General features: G+C 44.6%; 3 protein-coding genes across 3 annotated transcripts in view; all 3 read right to left on the bottom strand.

The window, feature by feature from the left end:
* Nucleotides 1–280: 280 nt before the first annotated feature.
* LOC135247143 (uncharacterized) overlaps nt 281–19,201 on the bottom strand; it is a gene marked incomplete at its 3' end in the record, with an annotated part of 33,666 nt that continues 14,745 nt past the window's right edge. The window contains exons 7-23 of the mRNA XM_064320426.1: nt 6,127–6,281; nt 5,665–5,786; nt 5,289–5,350; nt 5,020–5,120; nt 4,604–4,667; nt 4,328–4,482; nt 3,866–3,987; nt 3,490–3,551; nt 3,221–3,321; nt 2,805–2,868; nt 2,529–2,683; nt 2,067–2,188; nt 1,672–1,760; nt 1,435–1,535; nt 1,019–1,082; nt 743–897; nt 281–402 (exon numbers count right to left, since the gene is read on the bottom strand). Coding sequence (XP_064176496.1) covers nt 281–402; nt 743–897; nt 1,019–1,082; nt 1,435–1,535; nt 1,672–1,760; nt 2,067–2,188; nt 2,529–2,683; nt 2,805–2,868; nt 3,221–3,321; nt 3,490–3,551; nt 3,866–3,987; nt 4,328–4,482; nt 4,604–4,667; nt 5,020–5,120; nt 5,289–5,350; nt 5,665–5,786; nt 6,127–6,281 — 1,816 coding nt within the window. The remainder of the gene's footprint in view (nt 403–742; nt 898–1,018; nt 1,083–1,434; nt 1,536–1,671; nt 1,761–2,066; nt 2,189–2,528; nt 2,684–2,804; nt 2,869–3,220; nt 3,322–3,489; nt 3,552–3,865; nt 3,988–4,327; nt 4,483–4,603; nt 4,668–5,019; nt 5,121–5,288; nt 5,351–5,664; nt 5,787–6,126; nt 6,282–19,201) is intronic.
* On the bottom strand, nt 11,609–13,702 carry LOC135247142 (mucin-2-like). Its single transcript, XM_064320425.1, has one exon. The coding sequence runs from the start codon at nt 13,700–13,702 to the stop codon at nt 11,609–11,611; it is 2,094 nt and encodes a 697-aa protein (XP_064176495.1).
* LOC135247141 (mucin-2-like) lies at nt 13,869–18,222 on the bottom strand. Its single transcript, XM_064320424.1, has 4 exons — nt 15,097–18,222; nt 14,760–14,933; nt 14,439–14,597; nt 13,869–14,388 (listed from the first exon to the last, which is right to left on the bottom strand). Exons 1-4 carry the CDS (start codon nt 17,913–17,915, stop codon nt 13,869–13,871), a joined length of 3,672 nt encoding a protein of 1,223 aa, XP_064176494.1. The 5' UTR covers nt 17,916–18,222.

Here is a 19,201-nt window from a genome sequence, read left to right as displayed (position 1 = left end):
AAAATTATCAAAATTAAGGAATTATGCTCACTGCTATACAAGATTTGATTCATCGGTCAACTGAACAATAACCCAGAAATGACTGGAGTTACCCATGCATCTATAGGAAGATGGAAGCGGAATATACTGCAATTCGGAAGGATGAGAGATGCATCATGATACTGTAACAGCTGGACACTAGTTTAGACCTTTCAGGGTCTCTATAGAGAATGTTTTCATCAAAAATTCAATTCTGTTTCCTACTACTTTGCTGTGCTGCATGCCGACAGGCTAGGCTTACCAGGTTGTTGACCGAATCTTGAATGCGCACTTGTGTCTCCGTCCTGAGTTTCACATTCTCTGGAAAGCTCAAGTCATTGATCTTGTAGGCCAGTGTCAAAGCGAAGGAATTATCTGATAATCCTGAGAAAGAAACAATTGGAAGGAGATTATTGAAAAACACATTTTGCTTTGGCTTCGCATTGAAACTTCTCATAGCATTTCTGTTTTTCTCACTGAGGCACATAGAGTACGTGCAAGCACCATCGTCTGTAACGCTATCTCTGTATAAAGAATTCACGACATCACTAAAAAGTTTTTATTACTGAGTCACAATTCATAAAAGTACAAAAATACAATATTACATTGAATAATATTATTGTTACACTCTTTAAAAAAGGTCCCATGAAAGCATTGGATTAAAGATGGTTGAAAGATGCCAAGGGACAGTGGAAAAGATGGGGTGTGTAGACGTGTTACGTACGCTCATATGTGAGATTCTGCACCCTCACGGTATCATTCAACCGGATTTCATCACCATTCAAGAAAGGACTGCCCTTTGCCAGAACATCACTCTCACTGGGGACGGTGTTGTTGGTGTGGAACACAAGTCGGACAAAGATAAAAACTGGACCCACACTGCAGAAACACATGGAGATAACATTAGCATTAGAAGTCCATCAAACAGCAGGTTGGACAGAGAAATTATTTCACTGGCAGGTCCCCAACTACAAAACCAAAGATAATAATGGAAACATACACTGTATATGGAGCTGCTGTGGTGGTCACTGCTGGAGAACTCGTTGTAGCAATGGCAGGGGAAGCTGTAATGGTGGCAAGACATGAAAGTGCAGAAACAATGAGACACAAACATAACTAAATTAGAAACGTTATCCTGCAAAAAAGCAGATTTTCAGAGATGTTGGAGCAGTAACAGGTGAATTTCAAGGAAACACACAACTGTCTTTTCCACTCTAACACGCACTTCAGGGAATTCACAATCTTGGAAACAACACATAAAATCGGAAAATAGAAGTACACAGTAATCTGGGAAGCTGTACATCCGAGGGTGGTCAGTTCTGCCAAAATGAGGTGGGCACTACAGCAAATCATGTTTTATGATGCAAGAATAGCATGATATTAAGCATGAGTTGATGGGTGCCAGGGGTAACTTACCACTAACTGCCAGTATCGCAGCCAGGAACTTGCTTGGTTGGTTGATGTCACCTTCCCGAAAGACATACTCCACATTAGCACGCATCTCGTTGGGCAGGTGGCTGCAGAAAGATGTGTAAGGTAGAATTTCAGAGTTTGCCCCATGCTATCAATTGTACTTTTAGTTATTTTACCACAATGAAACATTTGCAACTTTTCTCAATGATGATATGTCAATATGTAAAGAACAAGTCAGACCAAAGACCCCAAAGTTGGTGACTTACGTAAAATTTGCTTGTGGGAAGGTGAAAAGGACTTGCATTAGGTTGGTTCAGCAATCCATTCAGCTGGAGGTTTAAGAGGAAATAAAGGTGAGTGAAGATATCTACAAATTAAGAATTATGCTCACTGCTAGATAACTTTGATTCATTGGTCAACTGAACAATAACCCAGAAATTACTGGAGTTACCCATGCATCTACAGGAAGATGGCAACGGAATATACTGCAATTCAGAAGGCTGAGAGTGCATCATGATACTGCAACAGCTGGACAGTAGTTTAGACCTTTAAGGTCTCTGAAGAATGTTCTTATCAACAATTAATGTCTGTTTGTTGCTACTTTACTGTGCTGCATGCCGATATGTGAGGCTTACCAAGTTGTTGACAGAGTCCTGAATGCGTGCTTGCGTCTCTGTCCTGAGTTCAACATTCTCTGGAAAGCTCACGTCATTGATCTTGTAGGCCAGTGTCAAAGCGAAGGAATTATCTGATAATCCTGAGAAAGAATCAATTAGAAGGAGATTCTTGAAAAACACGTTTTGCTTTGGCTTCGCATTGAAACTTTTCATAGCATTTCTGTTGTTGTCACTGAGGCACATAGAGTACGTGCAAGCACCCTTGTCTGTAACGCTATCTCTGTATAAAGAATTCACGACATCATTAAAAAGTTTTTATTACTGAGTCACAATTCATAAAAGTACAAAAATACAATATTACATTGAATAATATTATTGTTACACTCTTTAAAAAAGGTCCTATGAAAGCATTGGATTAAAGATGGCTGAAAGATGCCAAGGGACAGTGGAAAAGATAGGGTGTGTAGACGTGTTACGTACGCTCATATGTGAGATTCTGCACCCTCACGGTATCATTCAACCGGATTTCATCACCATTCAAGAAAGGACTGCCCTTTGCCAGAACATCACTCTCACTGGGGACGGTGTTGTTGGTGTGGAACACAAGTCGGACAAAGATAAAAACTGGACCCACACTGCAGAAACACATGGAGATAACATTAGCATTAGAAGTCCATCAAACAGCAGGTTGGACAGAGAAATTATTTCACTGCCAGGTCCCCAACTACAAAACCAAAGATAATAATGGAAACATACACTGTATATGGAGCTGCTGTGGTGGTCACTGCTGGAGAACTCGTTGTAGCAATGGCAGGGGAAGCTGTAATGGTGGCAAGACATGAAAGTGCAGAAACAATGAGACACAAACATAACTAAATTAGAAACGTTATCCTGCAAAAAAGCAGATTTTCAGAGATGTTGGAGCGGAAACAGGTGAATTTCAAGGAAACACACAACTGTCCTTTCCACTCTAACTCACAGTACAGGGAATTCACAATCTTGGAAACAGCACATAAAATCGTAAAATGGAAGTACACAGTAATCTGGGAAGCTGTACATCCGAGAGTGGTCAGTTCTGCCAAAATGAGGTGGGCACTACAGCAAATCATGTTTTATGATGCAAGAACAGCATGACGTTTAGCATGAGTTGATGGGTGCCAGGGGTAACTTACCACTAACTGCCAGTATCGCAGCCAGGAAGTTGCTTGGTTGGTTGATGTCACCTTCCCGAAAGACATACTCCACATTGGCATGAATCTCGTTGGGCAGGTGGCTGCAGAAAGATGTGTAAAGGTAGAATTTCAGAGGTTTGCCCCATGCTGATCAATTGTACTTTTAGTTTATTTTACCACAATGGTACATTTGCAACTTTTCTCAATGATGATATGTCAATATTGTAAAGAACAAAGTCAGACCAAAGAGCCCAAAGTTGGTGACTTACGTAAAATTTGCTTGTGGGAAGGTAAAAGGACTTGCATTAGGTTGGTTCAGCAATCCATTCAGCTGGAGGTTTAAGAGGAAATAAATAGGTGAGTGAAGATTATCTACAAATTAAGAAATTATGCTCACTGCTAGATAAACTTTGATTCATTGGTCAACTGAACAATAACCCAGAAATTACTGGAGTTACCCATGCATCTACAGGAAGATGGCAACGGAATATACTGCAATTCAGAAGGCTGAGAGATGCATCATGATACTGCAACAGCTGGACAGTAGTTTAGACCTTTAAGGTCTCTGAAGAGAATATTCTTATCAACAATTAAAGTCTGTTTGTTGCTACTTTACTGTGCTGCATGCCGATATGCTAGGCTTACCAAGTTGTTGACAGAGTCCTGAATGCGTGCTTGCGTCTCTGTCCTGAGTTCAACATTCTCTGGAAAGCTCACGTCATTGATCTTGTAGGCCAGTGTCAAAGCGAAGGAATTATCTGATAATCCTGAGAAAGAATCAATTAGAAGGAGATTCTTGAAAAACACGTTTTGCTTTGGCTTCGCATTGAAACTTCTCATAGCATTTCTGTTGTTGTCACTGAGGCACATAGAGTAAGTGCAAGCACCCTCGTCTGTAACGCTATCTCTGTATAAAGAATTCACGACATCATTAAAAAGTTTTTATTACTGAGTCACAATTCATAAAAGTACAAAAATACAATATTACATTGAATAATATTATTGTTACACTCTTTACAAAAGGTCCTATGAAAGCATTGGACTATAGATGGCTGAAAGATGCCAAGGGACAGTGGAAAGGATGGGGTGTGTAGACGTGTTACGTACGCTCATATGTGAGATTCTGCACCCTCACGGTATCATTCAACCGGATTTCATCACCATTCAAGAAAGGACTGCCCTTTGCCAGAACATCACTCTCACTGGGGACGGTGTTGTTGGTGTGGAACACAAGTCGGACAAAGATAAAAACTGGACCCACACTGCAGAAACACATGGAGATAACATTAGCATTAGAAGTCCATCAAACAGCAGGTTGGACAGAGAAATTATTTCACTGGCAGGTCCCCAACTACAAAACCAAAGATAATAATGGAAACATACACTGTATATGGAGCTGCTGTGGTGGTCACTGCTGGAGAACTCGTTGTAGCAATGGCAGGGGAAGCTGTAATGGTGGCAAGACATGAAAGTGCAGAAACAATGAGACACAAACATAACTAAATTAGAAACGTTATCCTGCAAAAAAGCAGATTTTCAGAGATGTTGGAGCGGAAACAGGTGAATTTCAAGGAAACACACAACTGTCCTTTCCACTCTAACTCACAGTACAGGGAATTCACAATCTTGGAAACAGCACATAAAATCGTAAAATGGAAGTACACAGTAATCTGGGAAGCTGTACATCCGAGAGTGGTCAGTTCTGCCAAAATGAGGTGGGCACTACAGCAAATCATGTTTTATGATGCAAGAACAGCATGACGTTTAGCATGAGTTGATGGGTGTCAGGGGTAACTTACCACTAACTGCCAGTATCGCAGCCAGGAAGTTGCTTGGTTGGTTGATGTCACCTTCCCGAAAGACATACTCCACATTGGCATGAATCTCGTTGGGCAGGTGGCTGCAGAAAGATGTGTAAAGGTAGAATTTCAGAGGTTTGCCCCATGCTGATCAATTGTACTTTTAGTTTATTTTACCACAATGGTACATTTGCAACTTTTCTCAATGATGATATGTCAATATTGTAAAGAACAAAGTCAGACCAAAGAGCCCAAAGTTGGTGACTTACGTAAAATTTGCTTGTGGGAAGGTAAAAGGACTTGCATTAGGTTGGTTCAGCAATCCATTCAGCTGGAGGTTTAAGAGGAAATAAATAGGTGAGTGAAGATTATCTACAAATTTAGAAATTATGCTCACTGCTAGATAAACTTTGATTCATTGGTCAACTGAACAATAACCCAGAAATTACTGGAGTTACCCATGCATCTACAGGAAGATGGCAACGGAATATACTGCAATTCAGAAGGCTTTGAGATGCATCATGATACTGCAACAGCTGGACAGTAGTTTAGACCTTTAAGGTCTCTGAAGAGAATGTTCTTATCAACAATTAATGTCTGTTTGTTGCTACTTTACTGTGCTGCATGCCGATATGCTAGGCTTACCAAGTTGTTGACAGAGTCCTGAATGCGTGCTTGCGTCTCTGTCCTGAGTTCAACATTCTCTGGAAAGCTCACGTCATTGATCTTGTAGGCCAGTGTCAAAGCGAAGGAATTATCTGATAATCCTGAGAAAGAATCAATTAGAAGGAGATTCTTGAAAAACACGTTTTGCTTTGGCTTCGCATTGAAACTTCTCATAGCATTTCTGTTGTTGTCACTGAGGCACATAGAGTACGTGCAAGCACCCTCGTCTGTAACGCTATCTCTGTATAAAGAATTCACGACATCATTAAAAAGTTTTTATTACTGAGTCACAATTCATAAAAGTACAAAAATACAATATTACATTGAATAATATTATTGTTACACTCTTTAAAAAAGGTCCTATGAAAGCATTGGATTAAAGATGGCTGAAAGATGCCAAGGGACAGTGGAAAAGATAGGGTGTGTAGACGTGTTACGTACGCTCATATGTGAGATTCTGCACCCTCACGGTATCATTCAACCGGATTTCATCACCATTCAAGAAAGGACTGCCCTTTGCCAGAACATCACTCTCACTGGGGACGGTGTTGTTGGTGTGGAACACAAGTCGGACAAAGATAAACACTGGACCCACACTGCAGAAACACACAGAGATAACATGAGGATTAGAACCGCAGGTTAGACAGACAAACTGGGAGGGAGGACTAGAAGGACCCCATCTCTAAGTCCAAAGAACAAAATGGAAACATACACTGTATGTGGAGCTGCTGTTGTGGTTTCTGTTCCCGCGAATGTTGGTGCTTGTGAAATGGGAGCAACACTTCTTGTGGCTGGCTGTGAAATTGTAACATCAGCTGAGGTTTTTGAAGATGAAGAAGTTGTTCCAACAGTGACCGTAGCAGCTTCTGTTGGGGTAATTGTTCTAGCGAATGTTTTTGTGACTGGAATTTCAGTTGCTGGTAAAGAAATCTTTGGAACAACAGCTGAAGTTGTTGCAGATACTGGCAAATTAGTTTTACCAGTGACAGATGTAGCACCACCTGTTGTAGAAGATATTACAGAATTTGTTACAACTTGAAAGGGGGTATCTGTTTTTGTTGAAGATGGTCGAGTATTTATTGTTGTTGACAGAGTGCTTGCTGAGGGAGCTTCCCTTCCTTTTGTTGAAGCACTTGTATTAAGAGCACTAGTCATAGTTGTTGGAGAAAATGTAGTTACAGCATCCATTGTTTGATTGCTTGATGTTGTAGCTTCAGTTTTAGTCATTGGATTGCTTATCATCATGGAAGTTGTACTTGTATTTGTTGGAGCACTTGTGCTAATAGGCGCTACAATTATTATAGGAGCACTTGTAGTATTTGGGCCATTAGCTGTAACTGAATGCTCAGTCAACATTGGAGCAATTGTAGTAGTTGGAGCATCACTTATTGTCAGAACACTTGTGGTCTTTGAGGCTTCAGGTGATGTTGGAACAATTGTTCTACTTAGGTTTTCAGTTGTTGTTGGAGCACTCGTTGTTGTTGTAGCCATAGTTGTTGCTAAAGGAAATGTTGTTCTGGTTTGGGCTTCTGTTCTTGTTGGAGCACTTGTTGCAGTAGGGGCAATCATTGCTGTTGGAGGGCTTATTGCTGTCAGGGCTGTAGTTGTTGCAATAGGGCTGGTTGTGGTAAGGAATTCTGTTGTTGTTGGAGCACTCATAGTTTGAGGAAATTTAGTTGTTGGAAGGCTGGTTGTGGTACGGGCTTCTGTTGTTGTTGGAGCACTCATTGTAGTTGGAGCCATAGTTGTTGTTGGAGGTTTTGTTGTGGTAGGGGCATTTGTTGTTGTTGGAGCACTCGTTGTAGTTGGAGCCATAGTTGATATTAGTGGGCTGGTCGTTGGAGGTGCTTCTGTTGTTGTTGGAGCACTTGTTGTAGTCGAGGCAATTGTTGTTATTGGATGAATTGTTGTGGTAGGGGCTTCGGTTGTTGTTAGAGCACTCGTAGTTGCAGCTATAGTTGTTGTTGGAGCACTTGTTGTAGTTGGAACCATAGTTGTTGTTGGAGGGATTGGTGTGGTAGGGGCATCTGTTGTTGTTGGAGCACTTGTTGTTGTTGGAGGCATAGTTGTTGGAGGGCTTGTTGTGGTAGCTGCTTCGGTTGTTGTTGGAGCACTTCTTGTAGTTGGAGCCATAGTTGTTGTTGGAGTGCTTGTTGTGGCAGGTGCTTTTGTTGTTGGAGCTCTTGTTGTAGTCAGGGCAATTGTTGTCGTTGGAGTGATTGTTCTTGTGGTGGCATCAGTTGTTGTTGAAGCTATAGTTGTTGTTTGAGGTCTTGTTGTAGTAGGGGCCATAGTGGTTGTTGGAGTGCTTGTTGCTGTGGCGACCTCAGTTGTTGTTGGAGCCATAGTTGTTGTTGTTGGGCTTGTTGTAATTTGAGCTATACTTGTTGTTGGAGGGCTTGTTGCGGTAGGCCGTTCTGTTGTTGTTGGAGCACTTGTAGTCAAGGCAATTGTTGTTGCTGGAGTGCTTGTGGTGGTTGGGGGTTCTGTTCTTGTTAATGCACTTGTTGTAGTTGGATCCATAATTGTTGTTGGAAGGCTTGTTGTTGTAGGGGCTTCCGTTGTTGGAGCAATTGTTGTAGTTGGAGCCATAGTGCTTGTTGGAGGGCTTGTGGTCGTTAAGGCATCTGTTGTAGTTGAAGCACTTGTTGTTGTCGGGGCTGTAGTTGTTGTCACAGAGCTTGTTATGGTATAGGTGTCAGTTGTTGTTAAAGCATTTGTTGTAGTCGGGGCCATCGTTGTTGTTGGAAGGCTTGTTGTTGTAGGCGCTTCCGTTGTTGTTGGAGGACTTGTAGTTGGAGCCATAGTGGATAATGGATGACTGGTAGTCTGGGCTTCAGTTGTTGTTGGAGGGATTGTTGTGGAAGGAGCATCTGTTGATGTTGGAGCACTTGTTGTAGTCGGGATAATTGTTCTTGTTGAAGCTATTTTTGTTGTTGGAGCACTTGTTGTAGTTGGAGCCGTAGTTGTTGTTTGAGTGCTTGTTGGGGTAGGCGCTTCTGTTGTTGTTGGCGCACTTGTTGTAGTCGGCGCAATTGTTGTTGTTGGAGGGCTTGTTCTTACAGGTGCTTCTGTTGTTGTTGGAGCACTTGTTGTAGATGGGGCAATTGTTATTGTTGGAGGGCTTGTGGTGGTAAGGGCTTCAGTTGGTTTTGGAACCATAGTTGTTGTTGGACGGCTTGTGGTGGAAGGGGCCATAGTTGTTGTTGTAGTGCTCGTTCTTGTGAGGGCTTCATTTGTTGCTGGAGCCATAGTTGTAGTTGGAGAGCTTGTTGTGTTAGGGGCTCCAGTTGTTGTTGGAGCACTTGTTGTAGTCAGGGTCACAGTGGTTGTTGGAGGGCTTGAGGTGGTTGGGGCTTCTATTGTACTTGGAGCACTTTTTGTTGTTGGCGCTGTAGTTATTGTCACAGTGCTTGCTGTAGTAGGGGCTTCTGTTGTTGTCGGAGCACTTGTTGTAGTTGGAGCCATAGTTGTTGGAGGGCTTGTTGTGGTGGGCAATTCTGTTGTTGTTGGAGCACTGGTTGTTGTCGTGGCAGTTGTTGTTGTTGGAGGGCTTGTTGTGTTTGGGGCTTCTGTTGTTGTTGGAGAACCTGTTGTAGTTGGAGCCGTAATTGTTGGAGAGCTTGTTGTGGTACGGGATTCTGTTGTTGTTGGAGCACTGGTTGTTGTCAGGGCATTTGTTGTTGTTGGGGGGCTTGTGGTGGTAGGGGCTTCTATTGTTGTTGGAGCACTTGTTGTTGTTGAATCCATAGCTGTTGTTGGAGAGTGTGTTGTGGTAGGGGCTTCTGTTGTTGTTGGAGCACTTGTTGTTGTTGGGGCTGTAGTTGTTGTCACAGGGCTTGTTGTGGTAGGGGTATTAGTTGTTGTTGGAGGGCTTGTGGTAGTAGGTGCTTCTGTTGTTGTTGGCGCACTTGTTGTAGTCGGGGCAATTGTTGTTGTTGGATGGCTTGTGGTTGTAGGGGCTTCAGATGTTGTTGGAGCATTAGTTGTTGTTGGAGTCATAATGCTTGTTGGAGGGCTTGTTGTGGTAGGGGCTTCTTTTGTTGTTGGAGCCGTAGTTGTTGTTGGAGCGCTTGTTGTGGTAGAGGCTTCTTTTGTTGTTAGAGCCGTAGTTGTTGTTGGAGGGCTTGTGGTGGTAGGGGCTTTTGTTGTTTTTGGAGCACTGGTTGTTGTCGTGGCAATTGTTGTTGTTGGAGGGCTTGTGCTGGTAGGGGCTTCAGATGTTGTTGGAGAACCTGTTGCAGTTGGAGCCGTAGTTGTTGGAGCATTGGTTGATGTCAGGGCAATTGTTGTTGTTGGAGGACTTGTGGTGGTAGGGGCTTCTGTTGTTGTTGGAGCACTTGTTATCGTTGGATGGCTTGTTGTGGTAGGGGCTTCAGTTGTTGTTGGAGCACTTGTTGTAGTTGGGGTCATTGTTGTTGTTGGAGGGCTTGTGGTGGTAGGGGCTTCAGATGTTGTTGGAAAACCTGTCATAGTTGGTGCCGTAGTTGTTGGAGAGCTTGTTGTGGTAGGGGATTCTGTTGTTGTTGGAGCACTTGTTGTAGTTGGAACCATAGTGGTTGTTGGAGGGCTTGTGGTAGTAGTAGGGGCTTCTGTTGTTGTTGGAGCACTCGCTGTAGTTGGAACCGTAGTTGATGGAGAGCTTGTTGTGGTAGGGGATTTTGTTGTTGTTGGAGCACTGGTTGTTGTCAGGGCAATTGCTGTTGTTGGAAAGCTTGTTGTGGTACGGGCTTCAGATGTTGTTGGAGCACTTGTTGTAGTCAGGGCCATAGTGGATATTGGAGGGCTTGTGGTGGTTCGGGCTTCTGTTGTTGGAGCACTTGTTGTTGTTGGATCCATAGTTGTTCTTGGAGGGCTTGTTGTGGTAGGGGCTTCAGTTGTTGTTGGCGCAATTGTTGTGGTCATAGCCATTGTGGTTTTTGGAGGGCTTGTGGTCGTTGGGGCTTCTGTTGTAGTTGGAGCACTTGTTGTTGTTGGATCCATAGTTGTTCTTGGAGGGCTTGTTGTGGTAGGGCCTTCAGTTGTTGTTGGCGCAATTGTTGTGGTCATAGCCATTGTGGTTTTTGGAGGGCTTTTGGTGGTTGGGGCTTCTGTTGTAGTTAGAGCACTTGTTGTAGTCGGGGAAATTGTTGTTGTTGGATGGCTTGTGGTTGTAGGGGCTTCAGTTGTTGTTGGAGCATTAGTTGTTGTTGGAGTCATAGTACTTGTTGGAGAGCTTGTTGTGGTAGGTGATTCTGTTGTTGTTGGAGCACTGGTTGTTGTCAGGGCTATTGTTGTTGTTGAAGGGCTTGTGGTTGAAGGGGCTTCTGTTGTCGTTGGAGCACTTGTTGTAGTTGGGGCCATAGTTGTTGTTGGAGGGCTTGTTGTGGTGGGAGATTCTGTTGTTGTTGGAGCACTGGTTGTCGTGGCTATTGTTGTTGTTGGATGTCTTGTGGTTGTAGGGGATTCAGATGTTGTTGGAGAACCTGTTGTAGTTGGAGCCGTAGTTGTTGGAGAGCTTGTTGTGGTAGGGGATTCTGTTGTTGTTGGAGCACTAGTTGTTGTCACGGCAATTGTTGTTGTTGGAGGGCTTGTGGTTGTAGGGGCTTCTGTTGTTGTTGGAGGTCTTATTTTGGCTTGTGTGTGGGAGGGAGCCTTTGTGTGGTATGGTGGAGTTGTGTTGGTTGTTGTTGGAGCCGTGGTCCTGTTGTTGTGAGGGCTTGTTGTGGCGTTGGAGTGCTTCCTGTTGTTGTTGGTAGGCTCAATGTGTTGGCTGTGTAGGCCGTAGTTGTTGGAGAGCTTGTTGTGGTAGGGGTTCTGTGGTTGTTGTGAAACCCGCTTGTTGTTTTTGATGTGGTAGGCCTATGTTGGTGGTGTGGTTGTTGGGGCTTGTGGTTTGTCTGCATTGTTGTAGTAAGCCATTGTGTTGTTGTTGGTTGGGCTGTTAGTGGTTTGTTGTCATGGACAGGCTTGTTGTGGTAGGGGTATCAGTTGTTGTTGGAGCACTTGTTGTAGTTGGAACCATAGTGGTTGTTGGAGGGCTTGTGGTTGTAGGGGCTTCTGTTGTTGTTGGAGCATTAGTTGTAGATGGAGTTATAGTGCTCGTTGGAGGGCTTGTTGTGGTAGGGCCTTTGGTTGTTGTTGGAGCGCTAGTTGTTGTTGGAGAGCTTGTAATGGTAGGTGATTCTGTTGTTGTTGGAGCACTGGTTGTTGTAAGGGCTATTGTTGTTGTTGAAGGGCTTGTTGTGGTAGGGGCTTCTGTTGTTGTTTGAGAACTTGTTGTAGTTGGGGCCATAGTTGTTGTTGGAGGGCTTGTTGTGGGAGGCGCTTCTGTTGTTGTTGGAGCATTTGTTGTTGTTGGAGCCGTAGCCGTTGTTGAAGTGCTTGTTGTGGTTGGGGCTTCTGTTGTTGTTGAAGCACTTGTTGTTGTTGGAGAGCTTGTTGTGGTAGGTGATTCTGTTGTTGTTGGAGCACTTGTTGTAGGTGGGGCCATAGTAGTTGTTGGAGAGCTTGTTGTGGTAGGGGATTCTGTTGTTGTTGGAGAACCTGTTGTAGTTGGAGGCCTTGTTGTGGTAGGGGATTCTGTTGTTGTTGGAGCCGTAGCCGTTGTTGAAGGGCTTGTTGTGGTTGGGGCTTCTGTTGTTGTTGGAGCACTTGTTGTTGTAGCCGTAGTTGTTGTTGGAGAGCTAATGGTGGTAGGGGTTTCTGTTGTTGTTGAACCACTTGTTGTTGTTGGAGGCCTTGTGGTGGTTGGGGCTTCTGTTGTTGTTGGAGCACTTGTTGTTGTTGGAGCTGTACTTGTTGTTGGAGAGCTTGTTGTGGTAGGTGATTCTGTTGTTGTTGGATAATCTGTTGTAGTTTGAGCCGTAGTTCTTGGAGAGCTTGTTGTGGTAGGGGATTTTGTTGTTGTTGGAGGGCTAGTGGTGGTAGGGGCTTCTGTTGTTGTTGGACCATTTGTTGTTGTTGGAGGGCTAGTGGTGGTAGGGGCTTTTGTTGTTGTTGAACTACTTGTTGTTGTTGGCGGGCTTGTTGTGGTAGGGGATTCTGTTGTTGTTGGAGCACTTGTTGTAGTCAGGGCCATAGTGGTTGTTGGACGGCTTGTGGTGGTTGGGGTTTCTATTGTTGGAGCACTTGTTTTTGTTGGATCCATAGTTGTTGTTGGAGGGTTTGTTGTGGTAGGGGCTTCAGTTGTTGTTGGCGCAATTGTTGTAGTCATAGCCATAGTGGTTGTTAAAGGGCTTGTGGTGTTTGGGTTTTCTGGTGTAGTTGGAGCACTTGTTGTAGTCAGGGCCATAGTGGTGGTTGGAGGGCTTGTGGTGGTCGGGGCTTTTGTGGTTGGAGCACTTGTTTTTGTTGGATCCATAGTTGTTGTTGGAGGGCTTGTGGTGGTAGCGGCTTCTGTTGTTGTTGGAGCACTTGTTGTTGTTGGAGCTGTAGTTGTTGTTGGAGAGCTTGTTGTGGTAGGTGATACTGTTGTTGTTGGAGAACCTGTTGTAGTTGGAACCGTAGTTGTTGGAGAGCTTGTTGTGGTAGGGGATTCTGTTGTTGTTGGAGCACTGGTTGTTGTCAGGGCTATTGTTGTTGTTGGAGGGCTAGTGGTGGTAGGGGCTTCTGTTGTTGTTGGAGCACTTGTTGTTGTTGGAGCTGTAGTTGTTGTTGGAGAGCTTGTTGTGGTAGGTGATACTGTTGTTGTTGGAGAACCTGTTGTAGTTGGAGCCGTAGTTATTGGAGAGCTTGTTGTGGTAGGGGATTCTGTTGTTGTTGGAGCACTGGTTGTTGTCAGGGCTATTGTTGTTGTTGGAGGGCTACTGGTGGTAGGGGCTTCTGTTGTTGTTGGACCATTTGTTGTTGTTGGAGGGCTAGTGGTGGTAGGGGCTTTTGTTGTTGTTGAACTACTTGTTGTTGTTGGCGGGCTTGTTGTGGTAGGGGATTCTGTTGTTGTTGGAGCACTTGTTGTAGTCAGGGCCATAGTGGTTGTTGGACGGCTTGTGGTGGTTGGGGCTTCTGTTGTTGGAGCACTTGTTGTTGTTGGATCCATAGTTGTTGTTGGAGGGCTTGTTGTGGTAGGGGCTTCAGTTGTTGTTGGAGAACCTGTTGTAGTTGGTGCCGTAGTTTTTGGAGAGCTTGTTGTGGTAGGGGATTCTGTTGTTGTTGGAGCACTAGTTGTTGTCAGGGCTATTGTTGTTGTTGGAGGGCTAGTGGTGCTAGGGGCTTCTGTTGTTGTTGGAGCACTTGTTGTTGTTGGAGCTGTAGTTGTTGTTGGAGAGCTTGTTTTGGTAGGTGATTCTCTTGTTGTTGGAGAACCTGTTGTAGTTGGAGCCGTAGTTGTTGGAGAGCTTGTTGTGGTAGGGGATTCTGTTGTTGTTGGAGCACTGGTTGTTCTCAGGGCCATAGTTGTTCTTGTAGGGTTTGTTGTGGTAGGGGCTTCTGTTGTTGTTGGAGCACTTGTTGTTGTTGGACCTGTAGTTGTTGTTGGAGAGCTTGTTGTGATAGGTGATTCTGTTGTTGTTGGAGAACCTGTTGTAGTCAGGGCCATAGTGGTTGTTGGAGGGCTTGTGGTGGTTGGGGCTTCTGTTGTTGGAGCACTTGATGTTGTTGGATACATAGTTGCTGTTGGAGGGCTTGTGATGGTAGGGGCTTCTGTTGTTGTTGAACCACTTGTTGTTGTTGGAGGGCTTGTTGTGGTAGGGGATTCTGTTGTTGTTGGAGCACTTGTTGTGTGGGCTAGGTTGTTGGAGGGCTTTTGGTGGTTGGGGTTTCTGTTGTTGGAGCACTTGTTGTTGTTGGATCCATAGTTGTTGTTGGAGGGCTTGTCGTGGTAGGGGCTTCTGTTGTTGTTGGAGCACTTGTTGTTGTTGGAGCTGTAGTTGTTGTTGGAGAGCTTGTTGTGGTAGGTGATTCTGTTGTTGTTGGAGCACTGGTTGTTGTCAGGGCTATTGTTGTTGTTGGCGGGTTAGTGGTGGTAGGGGCTTCTGTTGTTGTTGAACCACTTGTTGTTGTTGGAGGGCTAGTGGTGGTAGGGGCTTCTGTTGTTGTTGGACCACTTGTTGTTGTTGGAGGGCTAGTGGTGGTAGGGGCTTCTGTTGTTGTTGAACCACTTGTTGTTGGAGTGCTTGTTGTGGTAGGGGATTCTGTTGTTGTTGGAGCACTTGTTGTAGTCAGGGCCATAGTGGTTATTGGAGGGCTTGTGGTGGTCGGGGCTTTTGTGGTTGGTGCACTTGTTGTTGTTGGATCCATAGTTGTTGTTGGAAGGCTTGTGGTGGTAGGGGCTTCAGATGTTGTTGGAGAACCTGTTGTAGTTGGTGCCGGAGTTTTTGGAGAGCTTGTTGTGGTAGGGGATTCTGTTGTTGTTGGAGCACTGGTTGTTGTCAGGGCTATTGATTTTGTTGGAGGGCTAGTGGTGGTAGGGGCTTCTGTTGGTTGTTGTGAGACTTGTTGTTGTTGGAGCTGTAGTTGTGTGGTTGGGAGAGCTTGTTGTTGGGTAGGTGAGGTTTGTTGTTGTTGGAAACTGTTGTAGTTGGAGCCGTAGTTTTGGAGAGCTTGTTGTGGTGGGGATTTGTTGTTGTTGGAGCACTGGTTGTTGTCAGGGCTATTGTTGTTGTTGGAGGGCTACTGGTGGTAGGGGCTTCTGTTGTTGTTGGACCATTTGTTGTTGTTGGAGGGCTAGTGGTGGTAGGGGCTTTTGTTGTTGTTGAACTACTTGTTGTTGTTGGCGGGCTTGTTGTGGTAGGGGATTCTGTTGTTGTTGGAGCACTTGTTGTAGTCAGGGCCATAGTGGTTGTTGGACGGCTTGTGGTGGTTGGGGCTTCTGTTGTTGGAGCACTTGTTGTTGTTGGATCCATAGTAGTTGTTGGAGGGCTTGTTGTGGTAGGGGCTTCAGTTGTTGTTGGCGCAATTGTTGTAGTCATAGCCATAGTGGTTGTTAAAGGGCTTGTGGTGGTTGGGTTTTCTGTTGTAGTTGGAGCACTTGTTGTAGTCAGGGCCATAGTGGTGGTTGGAGGGCTTGTGGTGGTCGGGGCTTTTGTGGTTGGAGCACTTGTTGTTGTTGGATCCATAGTTGTTGTTGGAGGGCTTGTGGTGGTAGGGGCTTCTGTTGTTGTTGGAGCACTTGTTGTTGTTGGAGCTGTAGTTGTTGTTGGAGAGCTTGTTGTGGTAGGTGATACTGTTGTTGTTGGAGAACCTGTTGTAGTTGGAGCCGTAGTTGTTGGAGAGCTTGTTGTGGTAGGGGATTCTGTTGTTGTTGGAGCACTGGTTGTTGTCAGGGCTATTGTTGTTGTTGGAGGGCTAGTGGTGGTAGGGGCTTCTGTTGTTGTTGGAGCACTTGTTGTTGTTGGAGCTGTAGTTGTTGTTGGAGAGCTTGTTGTGGTAGGTGATACTGTTGTTGTTGGAGAACCTGTTGTAGTTGGAGCCGTAGTTGTTGGAGAGCTTGTTGTGGTAGGGGATTCTGTTGTTGTTGGAGCACTGGTTGTTGTCAGGGCTATTGTTGTTGTTGGAGGGCTAGTGGTGGTAGGGGCTTCTGTTGTTGTTGGACCACTTGTTGTTGTTGGAGCACTTGCTGTAGTTGGGGCCATAGTTGTTGTTGGAGGGCTTGTTGTTGTTGGATCCGTAGTTGTTGTTGGAGGGCTTGTCGTGGTAGGGGCTTCTGGCGTTGTTGGAGCACTTGTTGTTGTTGGAGCTGTAGTTGTTGTTGGAGAGCTTGTTGTGGTAGGTGATTCTGTTGTTGTTGGAGAATCTGTTGTAGTTTGAGTCGTAGTTGTTGGAGAGCTTGTTGTGGTAGGGGATTCTGTTGTTGTTGGAGCACTGGTTGTTGTCAGGGCTATTGTTGTTGTTCGAGGGCTAGTGGTGGTAGGGGCTTCTGTTGTTGTTGCACCATTTGTTGTTGTTGGAGGGCTAGTGTTGGTACGGGCTTCTGTTGTTGTTGAACCACTTGTTGTTGTTGGCGGGCTTGTTGTGGTAGGGGATTCTGTTGTTGTTGGAGCACTTGTTGTAGTCAGGGCCATAGTGGTTGTTGGAGGGCTTGTGGTGGTTGGGGCTTCTGTTGTTGGAGCACTTGTTGTTGTTGGATCCATAGTTGTTGTTGGAGGGCTTGTTGTGGTAGGGGCTTCAGTTGTTGTTGGCGCAATTGTTGTAGTCATAGCCATAGTGGTTGTTAAAGGGCTTGTTGTGGTAGGGGATTCTGTTGTTGTTGGAGCACTTGTTGTAGTCGGGGCCATAGTGGTTGTTGGACGGCTTGTGGTGGTTGGGGCTTCTGTTGTTGTTAGAGCACTTGTTGTTTTTGGAGCCGTAGTTGTTGTTGGAGGGCTTGTTGTGGTAGGGGCTTCTGTTGTTGTTGGAGCACTTGTTGTTGTTGGAGCTGTAGTTGTTGTTGGAGAGCTTGTTGTGGTAGGTGATTCTGTTGTTGTTGGATCACTTGTTGTAGTTGGAGCCGTAGTTGTTGGAGGGCTTGTTGTGGTGGGTGATTCTGTTGTTGTTGGAGCACTGCTTGTTGTCGTGGCAATTGTTGTTGTTGGACGGCTTGTGGTGGTAGGGGCTTCAGATGTTGTTGGAGAACCTGTTGTAGTTGGAGCCGTAGTTGTTGGAGAGCTTGTTGTGGTAGGGGATTCTGTTGTTGTTGGAGCACTGGTTGTTGTCTGGGCAATTGTTGTTGTTGGAGGGCTTGTGGTGGTAGGGGCTTCTGTTGTTGTTTGACCACTTGTTGTTGATGGAAGGCTTGTTGTGGTAGGGGCTTCAGTTGTTTTTGGAGCACTTGTTGTAGTCGGGGCAATTGTTGTTGTTGGATGGCTTGTGGTTGTAGGGGCTTCAGTTGTTGTTGGAGCATTAGTTGTAGTTGGAGTCATAGTGCTTGTTGTGGTAGGGGCTTCTGTTGTTGTTGGAGCACTTGTTGTTGTTGGATCCATAGTTGTTGTTGGAGGGCTTGTTGTGGTAGGGGCTTCAGTTGTTGTTGGCGCAATTGTTGTAGTCATAGCCATAGTGGTTGTTAAAGGGCTTGTGGTGGTTGGGGCTTCTGTTGTAGTTGGAGCACTTGTTGTTGTTGGAGCAGTTGTTGTTGGAGGGCTTGTTGTGGTATGGGCTTCTGTTGTTGTTGGAGCACTTGTTGTTGGAGCACTAGTTGTTGTTGGAGGGCTTGTTGTGGTAGGTGATTCTGTTGTTGTTGGAGCACTGGTTGTTGTCAGGGCAATTGTTGTTGTTGGAGGGCTTGTGGTGGTAGGGGCTTCTGTTGTTGTTGGAGCACTTGTTGTAGTTGGAGCCATAGTTGTTGTTGGAGGGCTTGTTGTGGTGGGCGATTCTGTTGTTGTTGGAGCACTGGTTGTTGTCGGGGCAATTGTTGTTGTTGGAGGGCTTGTGGTGGTAGGGGCTTCTGTTGTTGTTTGACCACTTGTTGTTGATGGAAGGCTTGTTGTGGTAGGGGCTTCAGTTGTTGTTGGAGCACTTGTTGTTGTTGGGGCAATTGTTGTAGTTGGAGGGCTTGTGGTGGTAGGGGCTTCAGTTGTTGTTGGAGCACCTGTTGTAGTTGGAGCCGTATTTGTTGGAGAGCTTGTTGTGGTAGGGGATTCTGTTGTTGTTGGAGCACTGGTTGTTGTCAGGGCAATTGTTGTTGTTGGAGGCTTGTGCTGGTAGGGGCTTCTGTTGTTGTTGACCACTTGTTGTTGATGGAGGCTTGTGTGGTAGGGGCTTCGTTGTTTTTGGAGCACTTGTTGATGGGCATTGTTGTTGTTGGATGCTGTGGTTGTAGGGTTTAGTGTTGTTGGGCTTAGGTGTTTGACATAGTGTTGTTGAGGCTTGTGTGGAGGCTTGTTGTTGTAGTTGAGGTTATAGTTGTTGTTGCTGGGCTTGTTGTTGTAGCGGCTGTAGCTGTTGTTGGATCCTGCGTTGTTCCTGTTGCTCCATTGATTTGCCAGGAAATACAGACTTTGGTCACCAAAGGAATAGGAGAAAATGTGTTTATTTGCGTACATTTTACATTGGGTATATATACACACACATATATTAAAATTACAACACTTTTGGTCTATTGTATTTATATTTTTTTCCGGCAGGGATTTTAAGTCTCACATTTAGGATCTTTAAATTTTCTCACTCTTTACTGGTGTACTTTTCTAAGAAGAATCCCATTATTTTTAAGAAATCTTTTTGACTTTTTAAGTGTTAACATTTTCAAAAAAATATGCTGTTATTCAAGATGCTTTGAACTATCTTTCTTTTTTGATTGTGTAATTACAGTATTCTGCCAAATATTATTCAAGTGAGAACCGATATCAGACTTTTAAATATATTTGCTCGTGCCAACTAAACAATTCTAGCTTTCCTAGAAATTAATATGTATTGTTTTTTTTTTCCATGGGAACTATGTCTTTTTTTACTTCTTTGTGTTTCGCTTCAAATTTTTTGACAAATAACAAAAATAAAACATGAATCATGAATACAAAGTTTGGTAACAGACTTACCCACTGTTATTAAGATGCTTATTGCTTTCTTCATTTTACTTCCATGGTATGTAGAGGGAAACCTAACAGAGGAAATAAATCAATGGCCATGC

The sequence above is a fragment of the Anguilla rostrata genome, unplaced genomic scaffold (genome assembly GCF_018555375.3).
Source record: "Anguilla rostrata isolate EN2019 unplaced genomic scaffold, ASM1855537v3 scaf1087, whole genome shotgun sequence".
In the NCBI taxonomy this organism is placed as follows: Eukaryota; Metazoa; Chordata; class Actinopteri; order Anguilliformes; family Anguillidae; genus Anguilla; species Anguilla rostrata.
Note: the sequence above shows the minus strand (reverse complement) of the source record. Positions and strands in the feature narration are given on the sequence as shown.

Coding starts and splice junctions, on each gene's coding strand:
- LOC135247142 (XM_064320425.1), bottom strand. CDS start 13,702: ATGGATCCAACAACAACAAGTGCTCCAACAACAGAAGCCCCAACCACC.
- LOC135247141 (XM_064320424.1), bottom strand. CDS start 17,915: ATGGCTCCAACTACAACAAGTGCTCCAACAACAACAGAAGCCCCTACC. Junction 14,598..14,759: donor AAGCACTCCAACAACAAGTG/GTTCAACAACAA, acceptor CAACAACAATAG/CCCTGACAACAACCAGTGCT. Junction 14,389..14,438: donor TATGGATCCAACAACAACAA/GTGCTCCAACAA, acceptor CCAACAACCTAG/CCCACACAACAAGTGCTCCA.